An 18727-nucleotide genomic window follows, 5' to 3' on the forward strand; every position below is an offset into this window, starting at 1 on the left:
AGTCACTACCCCAAGTTACCGTCTCCTATATAAACTGGGGCCTTACCTCTCATGCTTCCCCTCGAGCTGCTTCATCTGCGCCAACTGCGTGGCTTCCATCATCTTCTTCAGCAGGTCCCGCTGTTCGTTTAGCCGGCTCCTGGCGCTGGTCCACTCCTCGACTCTCTGCCTCGCGACCAGCTCGCTCCAGGCTGTGGCTTGCTCGCTGACCAGCTTGCGGAAGGCTGCGTCGTTGCTTAACTGGTCCTTACTGGAAGGGATAAGTTGAGAAAACATGATAAATAGGCAATTATTTGACTACTACTGGCAAAATGGCTGATTTTCTCATGTTATTCCTTATGTACTATCCTCATTTACTTCCTTATATTATCCTTTTATATACTACCCCTTATATACCTTATTTATTTCTCCAATTTACTCCGCCTACATACTTTCTTATGTTCCTCCCCCTAAGCCTCCTTATGTACTCCCTTATGCACTGCCGATATGTACTCTCGCTATATACTTCCTTATGTACTCCCTCATATCTGAATATAATGAATATGAATGTATATTTTCAACTAGATCAGACGTATGTGACACAGACAACCCTTATGAACCTTTTTGCATCCGGCCTTAACGCAGGCGCACAAAGAACGTGTAAATACGCATCAGACAAGATCAGGCAGATTTCTCCAGACAATTCTGACATTAATAAAGTTATTTCAGTTGTAAACATTGCTCCTTATTTACAAATGTCTGCATTTAGAAGCACTTATAAAGTCAAGTGAACACTGAACAGAACACAACACTTCTCAAGGCTGTCTGACCAAATTAATCGTTACGGGAGGCGGGAATTTTACTACTTTTACTTCGAACATTCTTGAGCCTGCATAGAAATTAGTGCATATCATTTTGGAGTATGAATATTGTACTTGACGTAGTTATTGGTATCCCAACTTCAAAAACAAGAACGTGTTTACGAACTAGAAAGTTCCAGAAACATAAACTGTCTTTCCGATCTATCCTCCAGTTTGTATTGCGTATTCAAAATAACAACTCTCACAAACAACTCTTTTACAACGACATTTGATCTTATACCAATATTATACAGAGGATTTTTAACGTTTGTTTATACCCTAAACGCTCCGAAACTACTGACCCGGCTCGAAAAACTTTTTACCGTGTGAAAGCTACACTAACCCCGCATGAGATAGGCTATGTTATATCCGGGTAACGGAAACTAGTTTCCACGGAACAGCCAGTTACAAGCATACTTCAATTCAATACATACTTTTTCCCCTTAATCATCTTCTCAAGCGCTGAACACTGGGTCTTCTGCAGCGCCATCTTCTCCTTGGCATGGCGTTTCCTCATGGCATCCAGTTCCTTCTGCTGTTTCCTGCCAGTCTTCACGAAGCCTTTCTCTTGGCGAAGGGATTCCACTGTTATGGGCTCGAATACTAGAGGAGGTTCTAGAAGAAAGAAAAATAAATATTTGGTCCTCTTTGGTAATTTGTATTTGTGTAGGTGCCTGATAATGTTGTGGAGGTATGTTTTTTTATTGATTTATTGTAGTAAAATGATTGAATTAGGTTCATAAAATTAAAAAGAAAGTGTCGATATTTAGATGCTATCATACATAGTGTAAAGATATTGTTTACAAGTTCCGGTTGTAAACAGAAAATGTTGGTGGCATTTGTTACTTCAAAAATAATTTCCAAAATATCATTATGTGTCTATTTACAGTCCCTAATAATCTGGATTTCTTCTTAACTCACGGCGCACGACAATAAAAGAGTCCTTTAACACTAGTAGTAAAAACCTTTCCACTAAACACCGCTTTTCAACTACAACACAACAAACACAAAACGCCAAATAAGTAAACAAAATCACTTCACTACCTAAACAGAATGACACAGTGCTCATGTCGGCGCGAACACGGACGCTCCTTGAGTGAACTCGACGGGTTTGCAACATATCTGGTACGGAACATCTGTAGCGGGAATATTTGAGGTAATGCTGTTTGGTGTGTGGTGTGAGAGATGAGCGGAGCGATTTTCTGAATACATTCACACGTCTTTTCATTAAATTAGTCAGATGAAAAATTAAATGCGGCTAAAATCAATTGTATAAATTCACTCATCAATCGCATCATTAGTTTAAGCACTTGTTTTTAAATTAGGTTCCTACTCAAATTGAGTATAGGTGCTAGATATAAGGTACTGGAAAATAAACTGATCTCGCTACGGTCGTGTGGGATTACGTCCAATCGGGCTATGAGAGCGAGGGAATAGAGAGCATCATCAGTGTCTGCTTGTGCACTATCATAGAGATCGTCTTAGAGCCGGCCGTTGCGGCCGACAATCGGCTTGGATATTACTCGTAAATATTTTCACGATTATGAAGAGGTTTGGCTAAATAAAAAGACAGCTTATCCGCCTCGAACACGAATTCTTCTCGAGTGATATCTGATGCAAATCATCTTTACCGGAAAATATACGAGATCATAATGTTTGGTTTGTGGTGTAACGTATGAGTGGAGCGATTTTGTAAAATAATGTTTCTCGAGAATATTAGGTAGTTACTTTTACCAGGCCTCTGTCACTCGACGTACTTGCGAGCGATAAATGCCTACCGCTCGCTGGGTTACCGGTAGCCCCACGCGGCTCAGGGCTTTCAATAGTCACACGCGCCGCGCGCGTTCCAATATTATTATTTTTATTTCGTGGCATGTTATGCTGTTGGTTTTTATTAGGTTTTTTAAGCTACCTAACAAACTGATGGATTATTTTGAGTTGTGTTGGTTTATATGCGACTATTGTAAGATTTAGAAACATTTTCTATTTATGAACTTATCTAGTAATTCTATTTTTTTTTAATAAATTAATATTTATCTACTTTATGATTTTAACAACAGAGATCATTAGGTACTTATTTTACTTTAGATACCTACTTAGTTATATGAACTGTATTGTGAGTTTTGTAGCTCAAAACACATCTCGAGTGTAAGTAGGTATAGTTCTGGTCCAACTTAATGACGACTCGGAACATTACGCGTGTCGCTACGCAGAAACCAATTTTAGGTATGTATCAACACTCGACGGAATTGTACCATATGGGGTATGGCACTTGTGCTCAAAAAATAGTTGGAAACTGCCTTTGATTTTGACGAAAACTTTACTTAAGTATTTACCTATGCTTACGTATTAGTTAATATTTAGTAATATGTACCTACACTCCATTTTAGTTGGCAATACAATAGTTAACTAAAGAAAAATATTATTGATATTACTTTTTATTTAAAAACTCAGTTTTAAAAAATGCTATCTTAAAATAAGCGTAACTTTGTTTTCCTACTTAAATATTAATTAATTGTAAGAAGCAACCCTAAGCACGGCCACGGCACGGTTGCGGTCACTGAACTGTGCGCTATCGCATTGGAATAACAATCAAGCGCTCGAGCTTTTAAGGTTCATTTTATAACGCAGCTAGGAATTTGTAGGTAGTTGGGGAACTTGTAGGTGCTTATAACAGTAGGTATGGACCTTTTTTTAATGGAGTGATTTATCTGTTACTATTATATAATCTGTGCTTTTACAAAATACTCGTAGAACATTTGTTGAACCATTAGAAAAAAGTAAGAAAAAGACGTGATACCTAAATATGTAGATGTTAAAATTTGGCCCTCAGGAGAAAAGTAAGGCATTCGTTCGTTTAAGAAACTTATTGTTATTTGTACAACTTAATGGAGATTTGAAATCCTCTTCCGCTTATATTTTACCCCACAGAATATTAGCAGAATGATTCTCAAAATATCTGTTGCATGTCATACACCGCGGATTAGAGCGTAAGCTGCTGCGTAAATACAGGTCGGAAATTATGAACCCACGCTATTTGTAGACCGTTGCAGATCGCAAGAACACCTTAGAACATTGAGCTAACTGGACACGCCGTTGCTTTCTGTTCCTTCTGCTGGTTACAACTGAGACAGTTTCATGACTGAGTCGTTTAAGTTAGTCAATATTGGTGCTAGTTTTCAAGGATGTGATTAAAAATTCATTATTGAACTACCGCTACTTAGGCCCAAGTTATCGATAGCATTTAAAACATTAGTATTTTTTACTGTTTGAATTATCACGTTTAATTTTCAAAGTAAACAGTTGTTTAAAAAAAAAGTTTATGCTTCGGCGAACTTGGGCCTTGTTACAGCGTTCACATAGAGATTTGTGCTCATGGCGGTTCCGGTTGGGCAACTGTTCTAACGCGCGAATCTAAACACAACTGTCTATGCTAGTACAGTAAAAATCTTCAATTTATAACTGACAGTCGATTGGACTGGGAAATGTACTGACAACTGAATTCTCGTTTGTTGTTGCTATTGAAATGTTTGTCTGTGTTGAGATAACAGAGATGAGAAGTACAGATGCTGTGAAGTTTTGGTTTGTTTCACTTTGAGGGATTGATGTGACTTTTGTACTTGGATGTTTGCTGTTTTTTTATTGAAATAAGGAAACCAATCAATATAGGTTTATAAATTACTCCACAGAAACTTTTTTTTATAATTATATCTTAAAAACTATTGGTTTCGAAAGATCACTCTCAACTTCTTCGACATAGTGAATTCAGATTATATTTCTATCAAATGTTACTTGCCGCACTATTTCAAAATATCTCAGAACATTTTTAACACTGATTACGTATTGAAATATGTAAACAATTTTTTTTCTAGCCTCACTAAAACAAACAAAACCACGGTCAGTAAAATATATTTTAGGATCTAGATAAAGTAAACAAATGTGTGTGTTCACTTGCGAGTAAACTAAGAAATACTTTTATAACTTATTTTTAGCGTATCGTAAAATCTTAATTTTGTGTTATAACGATTTCCCGAAGGCCTACATCTATACTAATATTATAAAGCTGAAGAGTTTGTTTGTTTGTTTGAACGCGCTAATCTCAGGAACTACTGGTCCGATTTGAAAATTTATTTCAGTGTTAGATAGCCCATTTATCGAGGAAGGCTATAGGCTACTTTTTATCCCGGTACGGGAAGTAGTTCCCACGGGATGCGGGTGAAACCGCTGGCAGAAGCTAGTCATTAAATAGAGCTTTGTTGAATGAAGAGAACTCTGCAGTAAGTATTGGGTTATATAAATTACTCGGCTACAGCTCGGTTAAAAGCATTCGTTTTCCGACTCTCTACTACATATATATGTCACCGTAAGATTACAAACATCGTTAGATTACAATCTATCTCGAGAGATTGTAAACTGTCGCATTATGGTGAACCGTAACATCTGATTGCAATTTAACGCATTATTTTTCGCTATATTATAATCTATCGATGAGAAATTGTCAAATTGTCAACTATCCGAAAGCTCTCCCTGATTGGTCAGTCTTTTTGTAAGATCGACCAATCACGACCAGCCGTTCTGTTGCCATGGAGTTCCCGTAGAGTTAGGAATGAATTTGTGTTTGAAGACAAACTACCTAGGTAATTGTTTTGTTTTTTTTTTTTTTTATAAAAGTTTCTTATAATTTTCCAATTTCATTTAAATAAAACTACTTTTACGGATGTTATCGCGGTCGGTTTTAAACGTCGGGATTAAATAATATAATATAACCGCGATAAAATCCGTAAAAGTAGTTTTATTTCAATGTCTAATATTCGCGTAAGTGTCAGAAATCAATATGTTTCCAATTTCAATTTGTGTTTGAAGAATAAATATTTCGTTACAATTTGTTCTCTCCATATGTCAGGAATATGAATTACATACTCGTACTAAATAATAAATACTTGAAGAATTTTTGAAGAGCATTTATTTTATTTAACTGACACCTCTATTTCATTCCTAACTCTACGGGAACTCCATGGGAACAGAACGGATTATTGGTCGATCTTACAAAAAGACTGACCAATCAGGGAGAGCTTTCGGACAGTTGACAATTTGACAATTTCTCATCGATAGATTATAATATAGCGAAAAATAATGCGTTAAATTGCAATCAGATGTTACGGTTCACAATAATTCGACACTTTTCAATCTCTCGAGATAGATTATAATCTAACGATGTTTGTAATCTTACGGTGACATATACATACTATATACATACATATGTACCTATTTTAAGAATCTATTACTGATATGATTTGAATACATACTGCAAAAGTTTAAAAAGCAATCATTCAAGGTGTCACCTTACCTTACAGGCGTTGTACAATCTAAAATGTATTCTAAATCTATACTTATTAAGAACAAAATCCTTTAGCGGTAATTCAAGTTGTCGTGTTGTGGTCACAACCTAAAATAAACCCTAAACCCATACACATAAGGAACAAAATCCTCACCTTCTTTCTTCTCTTCGATCTGCACCTTCTTCTCGGGGCCGGTTTCCTCGATGCCCATCTGCTTGACCTTGTCGTTCCGCTCTTTAGCCGCGCCCATAAACGCGCGAGGATCTGATAGGGCCGCCATGAAGTCTGCGCAAAAGAAATTGTGTTATTTAATGGGAAACAGGAATAAAGACCACCTTCATGAAGACGAGACCGATTTAAAATTGACACAGAGACCGGTTCACACAGTCGAGGTAGTAGGAGGTTCGCAAAAACCCGCAAACCCCAACATGCCCTTTCTTTTGCAGCCTTATCTTTCCTACTTTCAAAGGCATCAGATACGTATAGTAGGATAACAGACTAACCAAACCCCCTTTTTTACCAACTCAAATCAGGTACCTACCTAATCCCTGCCCCAACAAGGACGGGACTGATGGGACTCTTAACGATAATTTATCTTTTCATTTCTTCTATAGCCTTTGGGTTCTTAGACACATGAAAATAATCTTGATATCCTGGATGCTGTTGTCGATTTCTCGATACGGGAGGTGTTTACTAGAAAAGAATCTTCGATATTGTGAAAATATCTCAAATGGGTAAGGTTACCTTCAAATCCATCAGGCACGTAGATCTTCAGCTCGATATTACAGAACAGCATGGGCAGCGACATGGGGAAGTTGGCCTCAGTCCTCAGCGAGATGTGTCTGTACCCCGCCTGCAGCCCGTCCAGTGGGAGGATGCGTTGGCCCAGCAGTTTGCCGTTCTCGTCGTATACGCCGAAACGGAGGACTGCTAAGTCTGGGAGGACGACCTGGTGGAAAAGATAAGCTAAGTTAGTTAAACATAGGAACCTATTAGTGTTTGTATTCTATTGTAACATGTTGAAGTTACGATTTGCGGTTTTACTTCTGAAATGCCTTGATTGACTTGATTTGAAGTAAATTTTGTTTCAGTTGAACCATAATTCGAAGTGAGTGCACTGCTGCAAGAAAGCGTGTGTGGGAGTTTTTGTATTTATTCAATTTTAGGTCGAAAATGTTGAGTGTACAGTAATTTTGGTAAACAAAACACCCGATCATGATATTAAATTACTATGCACTATGCAGCTGCCGAATAAACGCCTCTCGCAACGCAAAAGCAATCGCTTTCGAATACGAACTTTCTGAAGGCAACACCTCTCCTCATAAAGAACATCATAACAAAATATATTCAACGACTTATCTATAACTACCTTTCTGAACAAGAACGGCTCCTCATTATAGACAGGGTTGAGCCCGTTGGCAGGCACCATGCGAGTCCTGAACTCCTTGCGGATGGTGTCTGACGGTAGACCGTACATATCCACCTCGACGTATGTGCCGATCTTCTTGTCTGATAAGAACTGACCGGCTATGACCTGTGGGCAAGGTATTTGTGGTTTTAGTAGATACATAAATTAATCATTATATCTGTATGTGTAATTTGAGTAATTTTAGCTGTGTTAAAAATTCTTCCATAACGCTTTGCAATTGCAAAGATCTAAATATATGGCTACGTTTTGTTGTTGTACACACATAATATTTCTGACAATTTCTTTCTGTATGGATTACGCAGAAGAATATCAACCTCAAAAACTATATTTTCCAAATTACATTAAAATTGTCAATAGGAGGAGGAGCAAGCTCCACAATTTTGATATATTTTTTTAATTTTTTGTCAACTGAAAGTTCTTACTCGAGAAAACATGAAAACACTTTCGTTCTATTTAATGCTGTAACATGGGATCAATATGCCGCTTCAGGAATATTTAGTTTGGCAGATAAAAGCCCCAAAAGCCATTTTATCCTAAGAGCACTGAGGGTGTTTCCGGTCCATTTTGGCCTAAGGCCAAAATTACAGCTCACCTGTACAGAGCACTGTGCCGCAATAACGCCATCTACCGGCGCATCAGCAAACGGATCGAAGCTCCGGTCAGCTCGCCGCATGAAGTCCGGCTTCAGCAGGTACCCGCAGTTACCGTTGTATTCAAACTTGCCCTGGTTTAGCTGCATCGGGAGGTCTGACGTTTGGAAGTTTAGCGACACCATTTGGCAGCCGGCGTTCCAGAATACCTGTGGGAATAAAAATAAGAGGTTTTTTTAGGCATTTTTTTAGTAACTGGGCATTGGTACTTTGGTTTGGTTTTATGCATAGTTTTTGTCTAACAGTGTGAAAAGGATATAGTAACTGGTTGTAGAGTATATGTAGTGATAGTTTATGTCAATGTATGTTGTACCTGTGTAAGTTAACATGTAATCAATGCGATTTAATCAATTGTATCATTAGTTAGGCATTCGTGACTATGGTTTCTTTAATAGTTTCTAACGCTCGCCAGTCTTTTGATTACACCACAATCGGTTTTTTTCCTTATACTGTATAGCAGTTATTCGTCATACCTGTGGCATGTAATTTGAGGAATCAGCCCGGGTACCCTTGGGATAGATCCTGGACATCTGTCGCTTGTTGTAGTTCACGAAGTCGATGGCTTGTGTCTTGAGGTAGTTCATGCCGGTCGTCTCCGCGAATGAAGACATGTTGTGGTAGATGTTCTTTTCTGGAAGAGAGATGGTTGATTTAAGCATATGTAGTTAATTATACACACTAAAAAACGCGTATGTAAGCTATATATAAATAACTTAAGAACCAATAATTCAAGACTAAGAGAAAGTCGTTATAGAAATTGTAATTAATGCTTATAACATCCAACCAAATATGGAGATAATTCCTTAGGTTGAATTTGTTTCAACAAAACGATTAGACAGATTACCAGGTTAAGAGGTAGATGCTCAGAAGTTATATGCCAGTTTTTCCACACAAGCGGTTTTTTGACCCTCTACGTGGGTTTGAACGTCATCCCAGTACCGGTAGTTATCAATTCACCGCCCGCAAAAATCGAGTGTTGTTTGCAATGTGGAAGCGCTGTTAATTACATATAGGCGACTTTATGGTGAAGCTCGTATACTTACTGTCAGCCTCCTCGAAGCCCTGGAACTTGATGGGCTGCGCGTAGTTGACCATGGAGGACAGCCAGGGATGCACGTTGGTGGTGGAGCCTGTATACGCCACCGGGGGAGGAGCATCGTCACCGGCTGATGCTGCTTCTGCTACTATTTCTTCAGGCTGGAGATACGAAATAAATAGATAAGTTTTGGTGTTAGATTAAAAGCAGGATAAGATGAAGGGGGTTTCTAAGAATTTATGTTTGATCAACAAGACTCATTATTGTACTACGGGTGATATGCGCCGTTCAACTATAACGAAAACCCATCGCCACGTGTAAAATTCTCATTGGTCAAATCGATGATTTGACGGCTCGATACTGTTCACTAAGGATTATGTTCTTCACTATTAAAATGACTATATAAAACTTGAACTGCCTTGAACAATAAGATAGTAAAAACTAGATGATGATGTTTTGAGAAACTTTTTTCCCCTAGGACGCGGGTAAAACCGCGGGAAAAAAACTAGTATATAAAAACTACCAACCTTCTTATCCAAAATAGCGACAGCAGACGCATCCTCCTTCTCCTCATCTTCAATAACGAACTGGCCCTGACGGAACAGCTCCAACTCCTGCTTCTCAACCTCAGGCTTAAGTCGCTTGTTCTTGATGAGGATCTTCCGCTTCAGGGCTGAGGGCGGAGGCAGAGGAACTCCTGGTTCCAGCTGGAATTGGCGTGACTTTGCATGTAGGAAAAGTTGGGTTGTGTTTAGTGGGTAGCTGATTTTGAAAAGGGTTTTATTGAATTGGTTGATTTTGTCAAAATTCTAGCGGTATGAAGTTTCAGCGAAATGTTGATTTTTAAGACCCCTGCTCGTACTGTATGGCTGCCTACCTTCTTCTAGAGATATTCATCAGATTCAGACACAGCAACAAAAACTAAGGCAAACGAAGCCGTAAAAAATGGTCGAGGTGCTCTGCCTACCATGTTTTTTTTACATTTTAACTTTGACCGTATATGATAAATTTTCTCCTTGTAAGTAAGTATAAGAACCAAAAATCACCAACTGTTCTAACTGGTCCTATCACCCACAGCCAAAAGTTACAATATCCCCCAAAAAACCCTACACCAATAATACTCACAGGGTGTTCCGGCAAGGCTTCTTTCAGCAGCAAATCACCAAGGATCTCATCACAATACTTCGCCAGTTTATACTGTTGTGCCTTACAGCAATGGTTTTCAAACGACAGGATGACAGGGTAGTCTGAGGTCACGAAGGCCGTGTCTCGTAAGGCGTAGATGACGTCTTTGAATAGGATGTCGGTGCACATTGCCATGCCGTGGGTGATGATAGGTTCCTCGTCCTCTCCCTTGCCGTCCCAGCAGTCCAGTTCGACACATCTGGAAGGGAGGTAAGGCAATTTTTGAATGCTATTTTGAAATTGTTTGATTTTCTTAAATAGTGGTGATTGAATTTGATGTTATTATTACTTTGCATATAGTTTTAAATTTAGATTCAGCTTCGGCATAAATCGGATGTAGACATTGTATTGTTGTCATTTTACATGTTATAAGATACCTAAGTACCATATGTGTTTAAATCTTTTTACTTAATAAAAAAATAACTACAAGAATTGGCAGAACAACTCAGAATAATTCACTTTGAGAATGGAAAATTATGAACAACTAAATCCTTTTCCTAAAAAGTGTACGATAGGCAACAAAAACGTTATAAAAATACATCACAACTGATGTTCAAGAAACTCAACAAATAAAGGAAAAATCTATCTGAAAACCAAAGGACACCTTGACAAAGCGAGAAAAGCAATTATTAATACATCACGAGAGATTAGGAGCAACTGAACAAACTTCGTAACTTGGTAATTAATAAGACGCGATTAATTTCGGAGACGCGGACGAATCGCTTCTCAAAACCAGTTTTACTTGAGACCTGAAGAATAGGGGGTAAAAGGGATGAAGATTTAAGAAAAATAATTATCTGCCTATCCTTTTCCCAACTGTTGGGATCGGCTTCTAGACTAACCGGATGCAGCTAAGTACCAGTGTTTTACAAGGAGCGACTGCCTATCTGACCTCCTCAACTCAGTTACCCGGGCAACCCAATACCTCTTGGTGAGATTGGTTGTCAGACTTTTTGACTTCTGACCACCAATAACCCCCAATTAATCGTGCCTTTTAAGAAATAATGTACAACATATTTCTTAAAATATTCAAGTAGGTATTAGAATATGAAATAGTGAGTAATAATTTTTAATGGTATGCAAATGCAAATTGAATGTTTTTATTTTCTTATTTGAATTTCAAAATGTACGACTGTTATTATGATGGGGCTTATTTGAATTTCAGAAAATATAAAGAGTATTGAACTCTTAAATTGAAAATGTTTTTGTAGTAACAGCTTGTTGGAAAATTATGTTTATTATATCGTTTTCTTAGAATGAACATATTATATGATAAGTTCTGTTCGTACCTAGATGAAGAAACAATATTCAGTGTAAGCTTATCCTTTCTCTAAGCGGGCTATGCTTTTATCGAGGCGAACAAGTATTGGCATTTATAAACAAGTCACAGATTTACAAGTGGTTTACTAGTTTATTTTAGTATATTAAAAAAAATGACTCGTGTATTTGGTTCTTTTTCGATACCTCCCTTTTACCGTAACTCAAAGTTAATTTTCACCTTATCATTTTAAACATTTTTTACTACATAAAATATCCTCAAAATACCATCTTACAGTGGTCAGACGATTCGCTAATTAAGTTCAGAAGTTGGTCCTCAGATCGTGCGAGTGTAAAGCTGTCGCGGATGAGATCTGTCCGAAGTTTGAGTCTTTTGGAAACTTCCAGAACAGTTTAAAGTGTCAACGCCATTTTATTTAAACTGAAGATAGATACGAATTTATTCTATTGAGTTACTTTTGTGAGTTTATGATTATGGCATACAGTCAGCTTATATTAATTAATTTTAATTTGTCATTTTGAAAATAAATAAAGAATCTATACTAATACTATAAAGAGGAACATTTTTTGTTGGATGCATGAACTTTAAAGGCACCAAAACTACTGAACTGATTAAAATAATTCTTAAACTGTGGCGAAGCCACACTACCCCCAGTCGATATAGGCTATACATAGCCTATATCGACTGGGGGTAGTGTACGGGAAACGAATTCCCGTACCCGGATAGAATATATTCTATCCGGGTACGGGAATTCGTTTTCATTAGTGGATTCGGTAAAACTGAGGAAAACAGATAGCCTGATTTGTAAGCTATATTGGCTGCGGGTGAAACCTAGTTGAAAGAAGCTTACTTCAAGCTCAAAAATATTTAATAGAGCCCAAAAGTTCGTCAGTTAAGAGTCTCACCTGCATCCAGCCAAAAGAACCTGTCGATACATCTCCACGGAGCTCTTGCCGCCGAACTGCCTTCCCGACAGGTACGTATTATGTGAAGAGTTGATGTAATAGTGGGCTAGAGGCTGATCCATGTCCATGTAGAAGTCCAGGCGGTCCAGGAATACTGGCGCGTTCTCGTCCGACATCAGGTAGCGGATGAGACCGTCTTTTGTGAGGCACTCTGGAAGTTTTTGAGGGGTTTGTTAGCTCAAACAAGACTACGAAATCAAAACTTGATATCCAGGTTTGGTCCTATTTTGTCTCCTGCTTCCACATTGAAAGAACGGATTCTTTTGGATGGAAGGAATGAAAATATTAAGTCTCCGGTCGAAGACCAAATTTTGTAGCACGGTATTTAAGCGTTTGGCCCTTAACCCAATCACTATATCATATTTTACAGAAAATCACTGTTAAATATGTAATTATATAAAATCACTTGTATATAATCGGGTTTTTAATAAGAAGTAGGTTACATTGCATCCAGATTGTTTACAAAAAAATCGTCGCAATGTAAACAAATTGCATCGCTCTGCATTTTGGCAAATCTGCAAAACTATTCAAGAACCAATTGTATGTTGAGTGCTTTTTAACTTTTCACTGTTACCGTAAACTTGCCAAAATGGACCAGCTCAAATCAATTTGCAAAGTATTTACTGTTGAGCTGCCAAAATGTAAATTTTCGCGGAACATATCGATTTGGACTATGTTATTGGTATATTTAATACCTTAGACTAGCTTTATGTTAACTATTTTAAATCTAAAATCAATTTGTTAATTATGCCTTTACAGATAAATAGTTTAATCGTATAATAGATGTGATGGTAGATAAGATCAGAGATAGATATAAAATATATTTGGTAACTCACTACTATATCGATATTAAGACTCTGGAAACAGTTCTAGAATTACAATAGGTTTAAAAAAAAATAGTATTTATTTAGGATTCAAGTTAAGGTGCGACCAATAGTTAGCTTTCCATACCAGCCGAAGTTCAAAATTGTCGTCCTATGAACAAATAGTGCCGGTTTAAAACCCATTATTCAAGAAGAATAATAAAATAATACGTACTATCATTCTTAGCCTCATCACACTGCTCGTAAGTGTTGATGATCTCGGCAGCTCGCTTCTCGTCGTACAGCGGGTACAGGATCTCGTTGAGCCGAGGGTCACGCTGCTTCTCGTTCAGGAAGTTCACGAACTGGTCCAGGTTGATGCGGTCAGATTTGCCTTGGGTGCTGGAGGTGGAAAGATTTGAAGATATTACTCGAAAGAGTAACAAACATAGTAGATGGGTTTCCTAATTAATCTGGTTGATAGTCTGCCTAGCCCTTTAATCAATCAGATTTTGACTGCATTCAAAACACACGTATATGTCGTTTGGCTGAATTGTTGCAAAGTTCAACAGGGCTAGCAGTTTAATTGAATGGCTATCTTAACCAGTTGACTACGACATATCAACTTTGCAATAAATAGTAGGGCTTTTTGCTTCTAGGTTATCTACTTCTAAAATCTTCAATTTCTCAAAACCGGTGGCAATTCTATCATGTAATTCGGTGATAAAATTCTCCAATCGTAGGTAATCCGTAAATGGCAGAGGGTTCATCAATAAGTAAGTCGCATAAAACAGGACTGAAGTGCGTTTAAATCTTAACACTAACCGCCAGTCTCTTGCGTATCGTAAAACGGAGCTTAGGGAATACCATCAAGTGGATGGACTGCCTCTTGGTAAACGATTTTAAGAGATAAGTACTTCTGTATTTCAATTCTTCGATGGGGTTTGCCAGGTCTACAGATTTTAAATAAAATGATTTGAGGAATTCGGAAATATGCTTCGGCCTTCGGATTTAATCACAGGGATATTGGAAAGACTTGCTTTTGTTAGCTAGTAAATAAAAACTTTGAAATTTGAGCAATTTAGTAAACAAATCACTAGATAATAAGTCAAGTGACCGAATTTGCGAGGCCACTTTTCTTCGAAAACTTTTAAAAAGGTAGATTTCTAAAAATGAAATGTTTTATTATGACGGGCACAGGACCTCAAGTTGCATAATACAAAACACCTGCAATACTTACATAGATCGAAACAGTTCTTCAATATCATTCCTAGGGCAGATCTTGTGATACAAGGCGTAGAACTTGTCAAACGTGAACGCCTCCTTCTCCATGGCCTCATTCTTGCCTGAAGGTAGACCCAACTCTGATAGGCACTGGTACACCAACTTCTCAGTCTTGCCTGACGCGAAAGTACGGGCTACAACCTTGACGGGAACCTTCCCTCGAGGGTCTGTGAGGAAGCAGAGCCGCATCCAACTGGAAAAAGGTGATTAGTCAAGTTTTGGTATTGTGGTGATAGAAGATAAGTTTGCCGATGTGAAGTTGGTTATTAGTGACAGCGCAATAATTAAATTAGTGTGAATGGCAAAGTTATGATGAAAACTGTTTTGTTTACTCATAAAGATTGTTTGCCGTTAGAAAATACAGTAGTGTGGGTTAAGTGTTTTAAAAACTTTAAGTTATTAGTTACTTAGTTAGTATTCTTTACACGGGTACGTACTTTTTTAAAACGACAGTCCCTAAGTAACATAGACAACTTCACTTCGATAAATATGATTTGCATAAAAGCAGTAAGTATTGAAATATTGAAATAACCACAAATATCATTCTGTACAAAAAAATATACCATCAACCATCATGACTGTATTCATTGAATCCGATATCTCAGTTTGAACCAAACGCATTGAATAAAGAGAAATGTACTCCATTCAAGGTTTTCAATGTAAAATGATACTGAATAGCATGCCCTATCTACCCCTTCTATTGACTACATGACGTGAACTCTCTGTTAATTTATAATGTCTGTGGAGGTGGAGGTTGACTTTACAATATGCGACCTACATGGTTTCTTTTGTTTTAGGTTTGAAATTAGAATTTGCTTCATTTTCATTGCAAAATTAACTGCGGCTTCAGTCATGTACTGGAAGACCTGTTTTAATGTTGTTAATACAAAATTAGCTATTTATACTGTGGATCAAGACGAAAAATAGAAAGAATTCAATCTAGAACACCAGTTTAAGTGGGTTTTTAATCGTTCTCCATAAGAGGTACCTACTGATTCGGAAGAAAGTTAGGAAATATTTTTTTTTAATGTACGCAAAATATGAGAACATACATTTTGAGCTGTCGTTATCACGTTCCTTTTAACATGTAAAGGGCGGATTGTATTAATAATTTATCTTTTTAGGGTGTAGGACATACTGAAAGTTTCAAAAGCCGTATAATTTCTGTCGTTGTAACGTTAATTTTCATTTATTAATTTACATAAAATCTAGCCTTACGCCTGGCCTTAGTATAAATGAGTGATATTTCAAGGAAAGGACGCGAGTCGTGGTGGCCTAGTGGGTAAAGGACCAACCTCTCAAGTATGAGGGCGCGGGTTCGATCCCAGGTCAGGCAAGTACCAATGCAACTTTTCTAAGTTTGTATGTACTTTCTAAGTATATCTTAGACACCACTGACTGTGTTTCGGATGGCACGTTAAACTGTAGGTCCCGGCTGTCATTGAACATCCTTGGCAGTCGTTACGGGTAGTCAGAAGCCAGTAAGTCTGACACCAGTCTAACCAAGGGGTATCGGGTTGCCCGGGTAACTGGGTTAAGGAGGTCAGATAGGCAGTCGCTTCTTGTAAAGCACTGGTACTCAGCTGAATCCGGTTAGACTGGAAGCCGACCCCAACATGATTGGGAAAAAGGCTCGGAGGATGATGATTTCAAGGAAAGGACGCGATGTGAAAACTATGAAATGTAAGACATTAAAAGTGCTGATTTTTCTTCTTCATAAATCTATCATTATTAGTTATCTATCATTATCATTTTTGTATGTCTCTGCCAGACCTCGGGACTATAGAGTCCCGGATTTTTGGGAGGCGAACGTGGGGCCGAAGCCAACACGCTGAAGCCCTTTTGAGACAACTTTAATGAAATGGCGACACAAAACCGACGATTATCCCCGTATACACTATAGAAATGTACCCAAGGACAATCCCCGGTTCTGTGCTAAACTATTGCTAACTATGGAGGAAAACTACTTGGGCTATTGTGATGGGATGTTAGTGGACTAGGAATGGGAAGACTATGGGAACTATGGCACCTGCCGATAACAATGTTTGCACACGTAAAAATGGCAGGTGGAGACTCGCCAACTCACTTACTGGGCCCTCGGGAATCAGTCACTGAATAGCAACAAGAGGGCAACAGGTACATGAGCGGCTGAAGGGTGAGGATACCTCGGCGGACTTTAAACGCAGATCACGCGCTCCCTGTGGGACCAGCATCACCGGCCCACTCGCCACTTACCACGAGGCACCTACCCTCCGAGTGGGCTGCTAACCCTGCTCTAGCGACTCCACTCTGACCGGCCGATGAAGGCAAGCCAAGAGGCGGGAGACCTATCCCCCGTCATGCTTCACTCCGGCAGGCTGGAGATGGGGGACAGTATACTCTCCCTGGAGCACTCGGATATATAGCCCCGCGGGGTCGCTACTCCCCGTCATCCGCCTCAGATGCCCTGCGGGGCTCATTATCATTATTAGTACATTATTTATTTATTTTTCACTTAGGTGATTTACTTATTTCTTTACAAGCCTTCCATCAGTGGCTTCAGTGGCTTACATTTCAAACCTTATTTTCATTTAAAACTCCTATTCCTATGCCATCTAACCTTAGCATTAATATTCCAAAAACACTCTTTCAAATAACCCCGGCCATCTAAACGCAAGCTTAATCTACCACTTAGTAATCATAAATCAGGCGTTTCCATTCCATTTTCTATACGTTTAAATCATAGAGGGCCATTCGATATAATTTATAGACGGTAATGGTATTAACTGGACCAATTACTGGTTCAAAGTTAATTTACTAAATGGACCAATCTATGGAAGTGCGATTTCCTTGGGTAAGTAGGTAGCGTATTTTACTCGTGTTCAGAATTTGTTGGAGAAACTAAATAGCATGAATTATAGATAGTTTACACAGTACGGCACAGTTTACAAGAGTAGTAATAGTCAAAATGTGCGTACAAAACACTATCACACTCTTACTTTGTTGCTCTGAAGTCAGTCACGTGACTCTTTCGCAGTCACAAATAGACAGTTAGATACCAAGTTCAAGGGTTTGTTTGTTTGCTTGATCGCGATGATCTCATGTAACTACTGAATTGATTTAAAAATTATAGTGAAATATAATGAGATTTAAATCTTTCAGTGTCAGATACCTAATTCATTTATCTAAGCCTTAGGGTATTTTTCCGGGTGCGAGGAGCAGTTCACCAGAGTTGCGGATGAAGCCGCTGAGGAAAGCTAGTTTTATAATAGTGAAGTAAAATTCAAATTCACTGTCAATCTGTATAACTATTGTCCTACAAAAGCCCACGCATTGAAACCCAGAACAATCTGGATTGTTCTAGAATCCTTGAGACCCTTCCTCGGTATACCTACTTATTCACCCAAATCGTGGGTGGACGTCAAAACTTTAAGTAGGACAGTGTTAGTGAATAAATTAGTATTGTACCCTTATGTCCTAATGTTTGTGAATTGTATAATGGGTGTTATGAAGTGGGATTGCTTATTATGTTGTTGTAAAATGAGATGGTTTATTCAATTATGTAGATTGCAGGTGAAAGTTACGAAAACTATACCTTAAACTTGCTGGTTGAAAAATGAGGATTCATGAAAAGCTAGGCTTCAAAGATGGTATTTGAAATACAGCCGATGTGACGACGAGAAGAAGCAGGTAAAGGCTGATGTTTTTCGACATCAAACGCGTTTTGAAGTAAATATTTAGTCTATTACAATCGGTCGTATCGCAATCAGTGTTTAACCGGTTTTCAATAAACCCCTATACATTTTGTTGTATGATTGAGGAACAAAAATGGGGCACCAAAAGAATAATCATACGGAAAAATCTTTATAGCACTAGTTAGATGATTCCTAAAAGACTGTCAACCAAAATGGAAAATCTAGACGAACATTTATCCTTTCC

General features: G+C 38.2%; 1 protein-coding gene across 3 annotated transcripts in view; it reads right to left on the reverse strand.

Moving 5' to 3' along the window:
* Nucleotides 1–18727, reverse strand: part of LOC124636241 (1-phosphatidylinositol 4,5-bisphosphate phosphodiesterase) — an 87935-nt gene that overhangs the window by 9075 nt on the left and 60133 nt on the right. For all 3 annotated transcript variants that reach the window (XM_047172228.1, XM_047172230.1, XM_047172231.1), the window contains 13 exons: nucleotides 14766–15002; nucleotides 13761–13927; nucleotides 12663–12873; nucleotides 10419–10677; nucleotides 9821–10000; nucleotides 9301–9454; nucleotides 8731–8888; nucleotides 8200–8406; nucleotides 7548–7712; nucleotides 6923–7127; nucleotides 6332–6463; nucleotides 1274–1454; nucleotides 47–250 (listed from right to left, as the gene is read on the reverse strand). In XM_047172228.1, the coding sequence (XP_047028184.1) occupies nucleotides 47–250; nucleotides 1274–1454; nucleotides 6332–6463; nucleotides 6923–7127; nucleotides 7548–7712; nucleotides 8200–8406; nucleotides 8731–8888; nucleotides 9301–9454; nucleotides 9821–10000; nucleotides 10419–10677; nucleotides 12663–12873; nucleotides 13761–13927; nucleotides 14766–15002 (2460 nt within the window). The remainder of the gene's footprint in view (nucleotides 1–46; nucleotides 251–1273; nucleotides 1455–6331; nucleotides 6464–6922; nucleotides 7128–7547; nucleotides 7713–8199; nucleotides 8407–8730; nucleotides 8889–9300; nucleotides 9455–9820; nucleotides 10001–10418; nucleotides 10678–12662; nucleotides 12874–13760; nucleotides 13928–14765; nucleotides 15003–18727) is intronic.

The sequence above is a fragment of the Helicoverpa zea genome, chromosome 14, assembly GCF_022581195.2.
Source record: "Helicoverpa zea isolate HzStark_Cry1AcR chromosome 14, ilHelZeax1.1, whole genome shotgun sequence".
In the NCBI taxonomy this organism is placed as follows: domain Eukaryota; kingdom Metazoa; phylum Arthropoda; class Insecta; order Lepidoptera; family Noctuidae; genus Helicoverpa; species Helicoverpa zea.